Source organism: Trachypithecus francoisi, unplaced genomic scaffold (assembly GCF_009764315.1).
Source record: "Trachypithecus francoisi isolate TF-2019V2 unplaced genomic scaffold, Tfra_2.0 Lachesis_group8, whole genome shotgun sequence".
In the NCBI taxonomy this organism is placed as follows: Eukaryota; Metazoa; Chordata; class Mammalia; order Primates; family Cercopithecidae; genus Trachypithecus; species Trachypithecus francoisi.
Window position 1 is genome coordinate 37931038 of NW_022681473.1, and position 15334 is coordinate 37946371.

At 40.8% G+C, this 15334-nt stretch overlaps 2 protein-coding genes across 4 annotated transcripts in view; one reads left to right on the forward strand and one right to left on the reverse strand.

Annotated features, from left to right (window-relative positions):
* BBOX1 (gamma-butyrobetaine hydroxylase 1) overlaps positions 1-15334 on the reverse strand; it is a 102117-nt gene that overhangs the window by 76112 nt on the left and 10671 nt on the right. For 2 of the 3 annotated variants that reach the window (XM_033205483.1, XM_033205482.1), the window contains exons 2-3: positions 6365-6618; positions 4489-4603 (exon numbers count right to left, since the gene is read on the reverse strand). In XM_033205483.1, coding sequence (XP_033061374.1) covers positions 4489-4603; positions 6365-6583 — 334 coding nt within the window. In that variant the 5' untranslated portion in view covers positions 6584-6618. Of the gene's footprint in view, positions 1-4488; positions 4604-6364; positions 6622-15334 lie in introns of all 3 variants that reach the window. The other variant, XM_033205481.1, reaches the window with a different exon arrangement.
* On the forward strand, positions 13105-15041 carry LOC117080423 (ETS domain-containing protein Elk-1-like). The gene has a single exon (XM_033205480.1). It carries the CDS (start codon positions 13270-13272, stop codon positions 14566-14568), a length of 1299 nt encoding a protein of 432 aa, XP_033061371.1. The 5' UTR covers positions 13105-13269; the 3' UTR covers positions 14569-15041.

Genomic DNA, 15334 nt, shown 5'->3' on the forward strand with positions numbered 1-15334 from the left:
TGGCTCATTAATTTCTTTTTTTACCCAGCAACTGCACAGCTTGAGAATATATTTTACAAATCTGATCTTGTTTTAAACTATTAAAATATTTTCCAGTGTCTAAATAGCAGCCAGTTCTTATATTATTCATGATTGCAGCCTGTCATTGTGACCAGTTTTTTCCACTACTTAATTGAGTGTAGTATCATTTCCATTTTGCTACTGCCCGATAGTACTGAAAAATGTAAGCTATAAAACTGTACTCATCAAGAAATATTAATGGAGTAGGATGTCCATATCCTTTCACAATGCTTAAAAGCTTAAGCTGTAATAATAAAAAGTTGGCATGCATATCCTGAAAAAATCAAAAGAAGAACTTGAAGGAAATGAAAGTAAAATCCAATAGGATTACAAAATTAGAACGGAGTTAAGGAAAAATATTTTGAGTACCAGAAGAAATCTAAAATAAATAAAAAAATATATTTTTGATACTGTGATGTGACCCAGACAATTGGTACTCAATTATGTAATTGGAGACTCCTTGAAGAATCTAGCAGTGCACTCATTGGAGGAAGGCAATAAAAACATCTTTCCCTGAATATCCATCTCGATTTAACGAGCTAGATAAAGGGAAAAATGAACTGGCAGTTTAGAGAGAAAGCATTAGAACAAAACCTTGTCAGTCATCAAAATGGTGAGACTAAGGAAATGGAGCAACCAAATTCTTGACACAGCTGGTCTATGCTTAAAGAGGAAGGGGACAATATCATACCCTATTATTGATAACCAGAAGAAATGGTGAAGCTATTTGGTTCAAATAGATTAGCAACATCTTCATACATAGTAAAGTGTCATAAGTCTCATTTAAAGCCACAGAGAGTTACCACACATGTTTAAGAATTTCAGATTTGAAAGGAGAAGGTAAAATCTCTCTCTTGGTATGTGGCTAAGAATTTCCAGGAAAGGTATTACAAAACTCAGCAAGGCTGGTATGTTAGTCTGTTCTTGCATTGCTATAAATAAAAACCTGAGACGGAGTAATTCATAAAGAAAAGAGGTTTAGTTGGCTCACTGTTCTACAGGCTTTATAGGAAGCATGGTGCTGACATCTGCTTGACTTTTGGGGAGGCTTCAGGAGACTTAAAATCATGATGGAAGCTGAAAGGGGGAGCAGGCAGGTCACATGGCAAAAGCAGGAGAAACATAGAGGGAGGTGTTGCTACACACCTTAAAACAACCAGATCTTCAAAGAACTCATTTGCTATTGTGAGGATAGTACCAACCGGATGGTGCTAAACCATTTATGAGAAATCAACTCTTGTGATCCAATTACCACCCACCAGGCCCCACCTCCAACATTGGAGATTACAGTTCAATATGAGATTTGCGTGGAACATGCAAACCATATCATTTTGCCCCTGGCCCCCTAAATCTCATGTACTTCTCACATTGCAAAATACAATCGTGCCTTCCCAATATTCTCTGAAAGTCTTAACTCATTCTAGCATTAACTCAAAAGTCCAAAGTCCAAAGTTTCATCTAAGACAAGGCAAGTCTCTGCCACCTATAAGCCTGTAAAATTAAAGACAATTTATGTACTTCCAAGATATAATGGAGTTATAGGTATTGGGTAATCATTCTCATTACAAAAGGGAGAAATCAGCCAAAAGAAAGGGGAGTACAGGCCCCATGCAAGTCCAAAGCCCAGCAGGGCAGTCATTAAATCTCAAGGCTCCAAAATCATCTCCTTTGACTCCATGTCTTGCCTCCGGGACACAACGGTACAAGGCGTGGGTTCCCAATGCCTTGGGCAGCTCTGCCTCTGTGGCTTTGCAAAGTTCGGCTCCAGAGGTTGCTGTCACAGGTGGTTGAGTGCCTGTGGCTTTTCCATGCTGAGTATGCATGCTGACGGTGGATCTACCATTATGGGGTCTGCAGGATGGTGGCCTTCATCCCACAGCACCATTAGGCAGTGCCCCAGTGGGTGCTCTAAGTGGGGCCTCCAACCCATTTTCCCTCTGCACTGCCCTAGTGGAGGTTCTTTGAGAGGGCTCTGCCCCTGCAGCAGGCTTCTGCTTGGGCACCCAGGCTTTCTTATATTTGCTATTACTTTTAATGGCAAAAACCGCAATTACTTTTGCACCAACATAATACATCATCTGAAATCTAGGCAGAGAACATCAAGCCTCATTCACTCTTGCACTCTGTGCAGCCACAGGCTTAAAGCCACATGGAAGCCACCAAGGTTTACAGTAGCTTATGCCCTCTGGAACTATGGCCCAAGCTGTACCTGGGCCCCTTGGAGCCGAGGCTGGAGCTGGAGCAGCTGGTATGTGGGAGCTGCGTCCCAAGGCTACACACAGGGCAGTGGAGCCCTTGGACCAGGAAACCATTCTTCCTTCCTAGGCCTCTGGGTCTGTGATGGGAGAGGCTGCTGTGCAGGTCTATGAAATGCCTTCGAAGCCTGTTTCTTGTTGTCTTGGCTATTAGCACTTGGCTTCTTAGTTACACAAATATCTCTAATAAGTGGTTGATCCACAGCCTGCTTGACTTCCTCTCCTGAAAAAGCTTTTTCTTTCTCTGCCTAGACATGAATAGGTTACAAAATTTTCAAACTTTTACACTCTGCTTTCCTTTTAAATATGAAAGTTCCAACTTATTTGTTTGCTCCCATATCTGATCACAGGCTGTCAGAAGCAGTCATGTTACTTCTTAAACACTTACTTTGCTGCTTAGAAATTTATTTTGTCAAATACCCTAGGTCATCACTCTCTATTTCAAACCTCTACATATCCCTAGGGTATGGACACAATCCAGCCAGGTTCTTTTGCTAAGGCATAACATATGTGACCTTTGCTTCAGTTCCCAACAAGATCCTCATTTCCATCTGATACCTCATCAGCCAAGCATTCACTGTCCATATCACCATTGGTATTTTGGTCACAACCATCTAACCTGTCTCTACAAAGTTCCAAACTTACCTCGTCTTCTTCTGAGCTCTCCAAACCCTTCCAACATTTGCCTGTTACCCAGTTCCAAAGCTGCTTCTAAATTTTAATTATCTTTATAGCAATGCCCCACTTCTCAGGACCAATTTTCTGTATTAGTTCGTTCTTGCATCACTATAAGGAAACACCTGAGACTGGGTAATTTGTAAAGAAAAGAAATTAAATTGGCTCATGGTTTTCCATGCTATACAGGAAGCATGGCACTGACATCTGCTCAACTACTGGAGAGGCTTCAGGAACTTACAATCGTGATGGAAGGTGAAGGCAGAGCAGGCAGGTCACATGAGGAAAGCAGGAGCAAGAGAGAGAGGGGAGGCCGGGCGCGGTGGCTCAAGCCTGTAATCCCAGCACTTTGGGAGGCCGAGACGGGCGGATCACGAGGTCAGGAGATCGAGACCATCCTGGCTAACACGGTGAAACCCCGTCTCTACTAAAAAAAAAAAAAAAAAAAAAAAAAAAAAAAGTCTAGCCGGGCGAGGTGGCGGGCGCCTGTAGTCCCAGCTACTCTGTAGGCTGAGGCAGGAGAATGGCGGGAACCTGGGAGGCGGAGCTTGCAGTGAGCTGAGATCCGGCCACTGCACTCCAGTCCCGGTGATAGAGCGAGACTCCGCCTCAAAAAAAAAAAAAAAGAGAGAGGGGAGTGCTACGCACTTTTAAATGACTAGATCTTGCAAGAACTGTTTTTCAGTTTATCTTTGATTCACACAGTTTCATGTAATAAATCTTCAAAATAGTCAGGGAATGAATTGTAAACACCCCTCGCCCCTTACCAGTTCCTCTGCTTGAGTTCTATTACTGTGTGTCTCCTAAAATTTATATTTAAAAAAATATTTCCACCTGTTTTAAGTATTTATTTTGCTTCTTTGCTCAGCAATAGAGCCCTCTTTATCCACTGAATCCACACTTGAAGTTTTTCTGAACATTGTTCTGTTCACGGATCCCCTTAAAACCTATATAAATTCTTCCTAGACAAATGTGGCTTTGCGTGCACGTGTCTGCACATGCATACACACAGACAAATTGTCCCACATTCACAGGCATATGCAGTGCTATGCATACCATTTCATGGGTTCGTAAATCCCATAATTCCATCTGTGAAGACCAGGTTAAGAATTCTTGCTTTGTTGATTTGTGTTGTTCTGGTCTTAGACAAAATTTTTATAAAGGGCCAGTGTGCCTCTAGTTCATCCTGCTTCTTTGTAGTGAGCACTTACGGAGTGTCTGAGGTGTGCTGTGCCAGGTTTTGCTTTAGATGACAAAGACACAAGTTTGCTGCGCTTATTTTGTTCCTTTCTCTATAGAATGTCTAGAATTACTCTATACTCTTTTTCATCTCTACCCAAATGATCTTTGTTGGTAAAACTTTAAACATGTCACATAATTTACACATCACATATTTTAATCAAAGCACAAAAGTTTGAATTTTCTGTGAGCAAATTTCTTAATAAAAATCCTTTACTGTAAGGGTTTAAAAAGACATTGAAGACTTTGGCAAAGTTACCTGGAAAAAACAATTCTCTTTGGAGCTTTGCTCTGGCCTGCTTGGAAAAGCATCTTTTCTTCAGCCAATCAGCCTGGAACTCACTGTAATGCTCATCGGGCCATGTGATGTACACCTTATAACACAAAAAGCAAATTTCACGTATATGGATTTTATTTCTGTTCTCCACTATTGCTCTGTTTTTGAATCCTGTTTAAGATAATCAGGGAATCCAATTATGCTTTGCTTAATTTGTTTTTTTGTTTTTTTTTAGAAGGAGTCTTGCTCCATTGCCAGGCTGGAGTGCACTGATGCAATCTCAGCTCACTGCAACATCTGCCTCCCAGGTTCAAGCGATTCCCCTGCCTCAGCCTCCCAAGTAGCTGGGATTACAGACAAGCAAAACCATGCCTGGCTAATTTTTTGTATTTTAGTAAAGGGTTTCACCATGTTGGCTAAGACGGTCTCCATCTCCTGACCTCGTGATCTACCCGCCTCGGCCTCCCAAAGTGCTGGGATTACAGGCGTGAGCCACCATGCCTGACCAGCTTGATTTTTAAGATAGAGATTAAGCATAAGCTTTTGGAAAACAAGGAAGCCAAAACAATACATCTGAGGTCTGAAGCCCTTAAATAGCACTCAAGAAATAGAGCATGGATAGATCTACAGTTCTTGACCCACATCCTCTAAACCTGGGATCCCCAAACTTTCTGTGATAACTGAAGCTAGTTATCAATTAAGATTCCTGCCAAGAGTATTAGAAATAGTAATGATGCAGCTGGGTGTGGTGGCTCACGCCTATAATCCCACCACTTTGGGAGGGTGAGGTGGGCAGATCACAAGGTAAGGAGTTTGAGACCAGCCTGGCCAACATGGTGAAACCCCGTCTCCACTAAAAATACAAAAATTAGCCGGGCATGGTGACCCGTGCCTGTAATCCCGGCTACTTGGGAGGCTAAGCCAGGAGAATTGTTGAACCCGGGAGGCAGAGGTTGCAGTGAGCCGAGATCGCCCCACTGCATTCTGGCCTGGGCAACAGAACAAGATTCCATCTCAAAAAAGAAAAAAAAAAAGTAATAGTAGTGATGATAAGGAGGACGACAGCAATAATAAAAATAACACTATTTTGAGTGTTTATAACAAGTACTATAGACATAACACATTTAATCTTTAAAACTCTAGGGAGAAGATACTACTATTGTTCTCATTTTTTTCAGGTGAGAAATGTAAGAGTAAACAACATTTCTATCTAGCTAGCAAGCAGTGAAATCTGGGAGTAAAGTCCTCAAGTCCGGATGTGGACGGGAACGTAATAAGAATTCTAGTAAATTTGGAAGAGAGAAACATGGAATGGTGGCTGCCTCTGGTTTGCAGTTTTGAGAGCTGTGCTTTTGGGAATCCAAGAACAAGCCTTGTATCTCTACATACTAATTTGATTAAAAGACATCAGTTAATGTCTTTTTTTTTTTTTTTTTTTTTTAGTGCTAACTGTATGCCAGGCACTGTTAAACATTTTTATCCATATTATCCCAGTGATGCCTCACATTTCTATGAGCAAGTTCTTTTAGTATTCCTTTTTGCAAATGAATAAACTGAGGCTTAGAAGCATTGCTCTTATTGTAGACAATTTGTGTTTTCAAGGCTGCCACTCATTGAAAGAGTGACAAGTAACACTGCAAATTGTATTAAAAATAGTGGTAGTAATGATAATAGTAATAATAATAGGTGAAGTTTCCATTTACTGAGTATACTTAATTTGCACCAAGTACTATACAAACCTAGGTCCATATGTGGTTATATATGTGTGACCAAATAAAAAAGAGTTATCTAAATTATTGCTGACTAGCTCCATTATTGAATGTGAGAAAGAAGGGAGACATAATTTAGAGATAATTACCTTTTTTCTGTCAAATGTCAAGCCTTTAATTCCAATGTTCACATCAAGAGCTTCGACTAGAAGTTTCCGTGCTTTTGCAGAATCCAGGTAGCAATCAGAGCACGGGCAGTTGTCTCTCAACCATACAGCTGGGTAGAGAGACTCTTCCTCATCATGCCAGAGGATCTGCATCAAACGAGTCCCGTCAAATACTTCTGCCTTTTGGATGGTACAAGCCATGTTTCCGGTCTTCAGGATTAAGTTCTGTCAGCTACCTGCTGTGACAAATCAGTGTTAAAAGGATTCTCAGGCAGATAAGATCTAAACTTGGCCTCTGAGAATGTGAACACTTCAAGTGGACTCTGGCCTCTGCTATTCACTCAGATGTCAGAGTCTGGGATTTGACTTATTGACGCTGGGACCTTTGTTCTGGTGAGACTATTTCACATGCTGTAAGCAGAAACACAGTCACTAAAAGTAAATGAGACATAAGTGCTGAGTCAGGATCCAAATGAAAAGAATTCCTTGTTTTTCTCACAGAAAATTCAGATAATAAGTTCAGAACCAATGACATATGAACTTTAATAATTATGTTTGCATAAAAGCTCTGGAATGTTTAAGGAAGAAAAATGTTCCACAAATTGAAAGTGTAACAATCATCCCTGCCCTATTTTAACTGGTGTCCCCTTGGACATGGCTTTTGAAAAAAATGTTTTTATGATACTAAATTAGTAAACTTGTTTTTATGAAGAGAATATTAATGCTTATTATTTACTTAAAGGCCACTATAATTCAGAATATTGTGCTGTTTCTGTTCTATCATTTGCTTTTTTACCTTTACAACACATTTTCTTAATGAAATACAGAAGTCCTTAGGTTCTGCAAGAAACTCGTTTGGTTTCTTGAGATTTTTTGTTTTAATACATATCAGTAGAGTGTGCCTTGTTACTTTAGTTACTTTATTCTGAACCTTTTTGGAGTACTTGTGTATACCTTCATATTACTTGGGATTACATGACTTACTTTTTATTAAAAAATCCAGCAAATTTAAGGACATGGACTATTTATAGGAGAGGAAATTTAGTGAAACAGAGGCACCATGGCATTATGCTTGAGCACCTGTGTTAATCCTGATTCCATTAGTGACTGTATATTTGACCTTCAGAAACCATGCCAATGTTCTACATTTTTCACATATTATTTTCCAGTACTCTAAACTTACATGAATGAAGTAGAACTTACATAGGAAAAGTAGAATTTATATGCGAGAAGTAGAACTCCTAAACTTCTTCTATGTAATGATTTGCTCATCATTAACAGAAGGTGACATGTGACAATGGAAACAAGCCTTCATTGCCTTGAGATGAAGGGGAGGTAGGAATGCTTGCACACGTGTGCATGCACAAACACACAGAGCTTATAATTCCCTCCCAGGCACTGCAATAGGCACTGGGAGATTTAGTGATAAGTGAGATAAAATTGCTCCCTCTCCTTGAGATTACAGGAAGACTTTATGCAACGTTAAGATAACTTAAAATATACTTTACACAACATGAAAGTAAAATACTTCTAGGTGGTTTCACATATGCTTCCTCAAATCATTGGCTTGGATAATTTAGTCAAGGTGTGGAGCAGAGTCAATAGGAAAAAGATTGCTTTCTCCCTTTAGCCTCACATATAGAGTTATTCAATAATTGCATGGGTGAAATACAATTGACTTTCATGCTTATTTCTGCTTCAGAACCATAATTTTTTTCTTAAAATTTTCATAGTCATAGGAGAACATTATTACTTAAAAATCATCAAAAATTATGTTGTACTTTCAAACCTGAAAATTTAGCTCATAAGTCTGAGTGAGGATCATTATAGAAGTCCTAACATCAGTTTCTCTGTGGAATGGGTATAGGACATTTGAGTTTCCTGACAAGAGAAAGGGTTGGCTGGCAAGTTTTCTCACATACATTGTTTCAAAAGACAAAGATGGCTTCAATGACCCTGGAATAATACAATTAAATCCTTAACACTAAAAAAAAGAAATGTAGTACATGCTAACCTATATCAAAGGATGGCAAATATGTTCTGTAAAATGCCAGATGCCACATCTTTTAGGCTTTGCAGTTTATATACAGTCTACTGCATATTCCTGTTTTTATTTTTTAAAACACTGTAAGAATGTATCAGGCAGGGCGCGGTGACTCAAGCCTGTAATCCCAGCACTTTGGGAGGCTGAGACAGGTGGATCACGAGGTCAGGAGATCGAGACCATCCTGGCTAACACGGTGAAACCCCGTCTCTACTAAAAATACAAAAAACTAGCCGGGTGAGGTGGCGGGCGCCTGTAGTCCCAGCTACTCCGGAGGCTGAGGCAGGAGAATGGCGTAAACCCGGGAGGTGGAGCTTGCAGTGAGCTGAGATCCGGCCACTGCACTCCAGCCCGGGGGACAGAGCAAGACTCCGTCTCAAAAAAAAAAAAAAAAAAAAAAAAGTATCAGCTATTCTTGGTTCATGGTGTGCACAAAAACAATGTAGGCCACATTTTGCCCCCAGGCAGTAGTTTACTTATTCTTGATCAAGTTATCTAAGTTTATGCTTTCATTACAATGGAATATAATCATGCTTAAATGCAGAAAATGGTTCTCTTTCCCTTGTCATTTATAAAGTTAAACTTACTCAAATATATAATAAGCATCTTCTTAGTGCGTGCTGCACTAGAAGGTACAAAGATGACTTTGAAGTTTCAGACAACCAGGAAAAGATAATTACGAAAATAAACAAATAATAAGGCCAACATTGCTGAATGTATATTGGTTTCACCTTATTTTCCTTCCTCACTAGTACAACATTTTCTGACTAGTAAATATTTTGTCAGCTTTCTTTATAGCTAAGATTAGTTATGATATAATTATGCCCAATGAAATATATTTGGAAGTTGCTGTGTAGGGAAATTTTTAAAAAGGTGATAAGACTTGCTGTCATATGCTGTTTTCCCTATTTTTTTTTTCCACTTCCTCTCTGGAATGTGAATGTAGTATTGGAGGTGAAGCAGTAATTTTGCAACCATGAGGCAAGAAGCGTAAGTATAAAATCTGAAAGAAGTCAGAGTTCCCCAAGATTCTGTGAAAGCGCTTTACCAGCAATAGATGGTCATGTCTGGACCTCTTTTTTACATGATAAAAACTAAATTCCTTACTTAGTTAAACCTTTATTTGCTAGCTCATCTGGGTACAGATAAGTTGAATTTAAGAAAGATTTGTGAAAGGTCATTCCACATTTAGGGTGCAGGCTGAGCCAAAAACAACGATATGAAAGTACAGTGTTTGAGCAGTAGAAAACATGTTGTTTGGCTGGAACAAAAGGCTATAAGGGGAAATGGTGGTTGAGAGAGATTAAAAGGCATGTTGACACCAGATCATGAAGCACCAGGCATAGCAAGATAAGGAGTTTGGGTTTCATTCTATTATGAATGGGAATTTTTATATATTTTTTTCAGGTAGCAGATTTGACAATGAAGGTGATGACAGTGTGTATGGTATATTGAAACCAGGTTAAAGGGCTAAAATCAGATACATTGTATGGAGCTGTCATAAAAATTTAGTCTAGAAGAAATGAGAACTGTAGGAGTAAAAACATATATGGGAGGATACACGTAAACTATGTTCCAAATATATACTTTAAATTGCCTGCAGTTTATGTTCTCACAAAAAGTTTTATTATTCTCTTTGCTATTATATGAAATATCATTTTATGAAAGATAATGACTTTGTCATCAAATCAATACCAGGGGAAAAACTGAAAAACTCTTGTGAATTTTCAGTTTTCACAAACATGTGAAAATTAAACAACAAACTCCTGAACAACAATGGGTCAAGGAAAAAATCAAAAGAGAAATTAAAAATATTTTGAGACAAACAAAAATAGCACACATCATAACAAACTTTTGAGATGCAGTAAAAGTAGTTTGAAGAGGGAAGTTAATAGTGATAAATGCGTTCATAAAATATAAAAAAAATCTTAAATAAGCAATCTAGCTTTACACTTCAAGGAGTTAGATAAAAGAAGAACACACTAATCCCTAAGTTATCAGAAGGAGGGAAATAAAAAAGATTAGAGGAGAAATAAATGAAATAGAGACAAGAAAAAATTAAACTAAAACTTTTTTGAAAGGTAGAATTGACAAACCATTAGCTAACCTAAGAAACAAAGAGAGAAGACTCAAAATCAGAAATGAAAGAGGAGACATTACAGATGATGCCACAGAAATACAAAAGCTTGTAAGAGACTACTATGAACAGTTATATGCCAATAATTGAATAATCTAGGAGAAATGAATTCATTCCTAGAAATGTACAACCTACCAGGACCGAGTCATTAATAGAAAATCTGAACAGAACAATAAGTATGAAGATTAAGTCAGTAATCATAAACCTTCCAACCATGGAAACTCCAGGACCTGATGGCTTCACCAGTGAATTCCACTAAACATTAAAGAAGAATTAACATAAATTCTACTTAAACTTTCCCCAAAAATTGACAGAGAGGTAATACTTCCAAACTCATTTTATGAGGCCAGCAATACCCTCAAACCAAAGGCAGACTAGAACACTGAAAGAATACAATAGTACAGACCAATATTCCTGGTGAACATAGATGCAAAATCTTTAACAAAATACTAGCAAAAAGAATTCAATACACATTAAAAGGAACATATAGTATAATCAAGTGAGATTTATCTCTGGGATGCAAAGATGGTTTGACACACACAAATCAGTAAATATGACACAACAATTAGCAGAATTCAGGATAAAAATTAGGTGGTCATTTCAATAGATGCAGAAGCAGTATTTGATAAAATTCAACATCCTTTTATGATAATAATTATCAACAACGATGTATAGAGGGAATGTATCTCAACATAATAAATGCCATATGTGCCAAGCCCACAGCTAACATCATACTCACTGATGAAAAGTTGAAAACTTTTCCTCTAAGTTTGGGAACAAGACAAGAATGCCCACTCTAACCACTTCTAATATTATAGTACTGTGGAAGTTCTAGCCAGAACAATTAGGCAAGAAGAAGAAATGAAAGGCATCCAAATCTGAAAGGTAGAAGTAAAATTGTCCTTGTTTTCTGATGACATGATCTTATACACAGAAAACCCTAAAGACTACAGAAAAATTTTTTAGAAATAATAAATTTAGTAAAGTTGCAGAATACAAAATCAACATACAAATATTCGTAGCGTTTATGTATAATAACAACTAACATTCTGAAAAAGGTATCAATAAAACAATTCAATTTCCAGGATCACTAAAAATACTTAGGATTACATTTAACCAAGGAGTAAAAGATCTATACACTGAAAACTATAAGACAATGACAAAAAAAAATTAAATGAGACACAGGTAAGTGGAACAATACTCTGTGTTCTTGGATTTGAATTATTAATATCAGTAAAACATACTACCAAAGTCATCTACAGATTCAGTGCAATTACTATCAAAACTCCAATGACATTTATCAAATAAATTTTAAAAAGCACTATAAAATATGTATGGAACCACAAAAAATCGGAGTGGCCAAAGCAGTCTTGAGAAGGAAAAACAGAGTTGGAACTATCACATTATCAGATCCCAAAATAGCCTACAAAACTATAATAGTCAAAACAGCATGGTATTGGAATAAAAAATACATATAAATCAATAGAAAGTAATAATCAGCCTAGAAACAAATTTGTGCATTTAAGGTCAATTAATCTGTCACAATGATCCCAAGAACACTAAATGGGGAAAAGACAGTCTCTTCAACAAATAGTGGAGTGTTACTAAATATCCAGATGAAGAAGTATAAAATTGGAACCTCATCTCACATCATACATAAAAATCAACTCAAAATGGATTACAGACTTAAACATAAAATACAAAACTTTAAAACTACTAGGAGAAAACATATGGGAAAACTCCATGACATTTGTCTGGGCATGGATTTTTTTGGATAGGAACCCAAATGAACAGGCAACAAAAGCAAAAATAAACAAATAAGATGCTATTGAATGAAATCCCTACACAGCAAAGGAAATAAGAAAGAGAGTAAGGAGACAGCCTAAAAAATGAGAGAAAATATTTGTAAAGCATACATCTCTGGGCCATCTATGTTTTTACTTATTTTAATCAAGAAAGTTAAGCAATCATCCTATATCATTCAATATGCTAAAGTCACTTTCAAATGGAGCCATGCTGACTCTTCTGTAAGCCACAGCAGAGCCCATACATCTGATAGAGGGTTAATCTCCAAAATATATGAGAAATTCAAACAATTCGATAGCAAGAAAACAAACTACTCAATTAAAAAACGGGCAGCTGGGTGCAGTGGTACATGCCTGTAATCCCAGCTATTTGAGGGGTTGAGGTAGGAGGACTGCTTGAACTCAGGAGTTTGAGGCCAACCTGGCCAACACAGAAAGGCTCTACCTCTAAAACAGTAAAAGAAAAATTTTAAAAATAGGCAAAGAAAAGGAATAGATATTTATCTAAAGAAGACATATAAATGGCCAGCAAGTATATAAAAATGCTATCAATTATCATTAGGTAAATGCAAACCAAAACCACCTCATGAGATACCATCTTACACCTGTTACAATGACTGTTGTCAAAAAGACAAAAGATACGTCTTGGTGAGAATATGGAGAAAAGAAAACCCTTGTACACCGTTAATGGGAATGTAAATTATTTTAGCCATTATAGAAAATAGTATGGGGCTTCTAGGTGCTGCCGCCGCCGCCACCGCCACCACCACCGCCACCGCCTCCTCGGAACCCAGGCCTGGGGGGCGGTGGGGCCACCTATGGAGCCCCCGCCCCCCGGAGCTGCCAACATTGCCAACGCCACCGCCACGCCACACACAGGTACCCCTGAGATGGCGTGAGCATGCCCCCAGTGATGGACCCATCTGTGACGCTGTGGCAGTTTCTGCTGCAGCTGCTCAGAGAGCAAGGCAATGGCGACATCATCTCCTGGACTTCACGGGATGGTGGTGAATTCAAGCTGGTGGATGCAGAGGAGGTGGCCCGGCTGTGGGGGCTACGCAAGAACAAGACCAAGATGAATTACGAGAAGCTCAGCCGGGCCTTGCGGTACTACTATGACAAGAACATCATCCACAAAGTGAGCGGCCAGAAGTTCGTCTATAAGTTTGTGTCCTATCCTGAGGTCGCAGGGTGCTCCACTGGGGACTGCCCGCCCCAGCCAGAGGTGTCTGTTACCTCGGCCATGCCAAATGTGGCCCTTGCTGCTGTACATGCCGCCCCAGGGGACACTGCCTCTGGAAAGCCAGGCACACCCAAGGATGCAGGAATGGCAGGCCCGAGTGGTTTGGCACGTAGCCGCCGGAACGAGTACGTGGGCTCGGGCCTCTATTCCACCTTCACCATCCAGTCTCTGCAGCCACAGCCACCCCCTCATCCTTGGCCTGCTGTGGTGCTCCCCAACGCAGCTCCTGCAGGAGCAGCAGCGCCCCCCTCGGGGAGCAGGAGCACCAGTCCAAGCGCCTTGGAGGCCTGCCTGGAGGCTGAGGAGGCCAGCTTGCTTCTGCAGGTCATCCTGACGCCGCCCGAGGCCCCAAACCTGAAATCGGAAGAGCTGAATGTGGAGCCAGGTTTGGGCCAGGTTTTGCCCCCGGAAGTGAAAGTGGAAGGGCCCAAGGAAGAGTTGGAAGTTGCCAGGGAGAGAGGGTTTGTGCCGGAAACTACCAAGGCCGAGCCAGAAGTCTCTCCACAGGAGGGCGTGCCAGCCCGGCTGCCGGCGGTCGTTATGGACACCGCAAGGCAAGCGGGAGGCCACGCGGCTTCCAGCCCTGAGATCTCCCAGCCGCAGAAGGGCCGGAAGCCCCGGGACCTAAAGCTTCCACTCAGCCCGAGCCTGCTAGGTGGGCCAGGACCCGAACGGACCCCAGGATCGGGAACTGGCTCCGGCCTCCAGGCGCCTGAGCGGGCGCTAACTCCGTCCCTACTTCCTACGCATACATTGACCCCGGTGCTGCTGACACCCAGCTCGCTGCCTCCCAGCATTCACTTCTGGAGCACCCTGAGTCCCATTGCGCCCCGTAGCCCGGCCAAGCTCTCCTTCCAGTTTCCGTCCAGTGGCAGCGCCCAGGTGCACATCCCTTCCATCAGCGTGGATGGCCTCTCGACCCCCGTGGTGTTCTCCCCAGGGCCCCAGAAGCCATGACTACCACCACCACCACCACCCTTTCTGGGTCATTCCATCCATGCTCTCTCCAGCCAGCCATCTCAAGGAGAAACATAGTTCAACTGAAAGACTCATGCTGTGATTGTGGTGGGATGGGGATCCTTGGGAAGAATTACTCTCAAGAGTAATTCTCATTATCTCCTCCACAGAAAACACACAGCCTCCACAACTTCTCTGTTTTCTGTCAGTCCCCCAGTGGTCGCCCTTGCACGGCTCCTACATCAATGGTAGGGGCGGTTTATTTATTTATTGTTTGAAGGCCACTGGGAGGAGCCTGACCTAACCTTTTAGGGTGGTTAGGGCATCTCTCTCACCTCCCCACTTTTTTTCCCCAAGACAAGACAATCGGGGTCTGGCTTGAGAACGACCTTTCTTTCTTTATTTCTCAGCCTGCCCTTGGGGAGATGAGGGAGCCCTGTCTCCATTTTCAGATGTGAGTAGAAGAGTTAGTTTGTTTTATTATTCCTGGCCATACTCAGGGGTGCAGGAAGAATTTGTACTGTTTAATGGGTTGGGAGTCTTGGCCAAGGAAGAATCACACCCTTGGAATAGAAATTTCCACCTCCCCAGCCTTTCTCTCAGACAGCTTATCCTTTTTCAACCAACTTTGGCCAGGGAGGAATGTCCCTTTTGTTCTTCTTCCCCCTGAAAAGCCATTCCTTTGTCTGCCAACCTCCCTGGGGTCCTGCCTGTTTCTTCCCAATGGAGGGTTTTTTTGGGGGTGCCCCCCATCTGGGGGGCCCCT

Bases quoted from the DNA above. Each gene is read 5' to 3' on its own strand.
- LOC117080423 (XM_033205480.1), top strand. From the start codon at position 13,270: ATGCCCCCAGTGATGGACCCATCTGTGACGCTGTGGCAGTTTCTGCTG.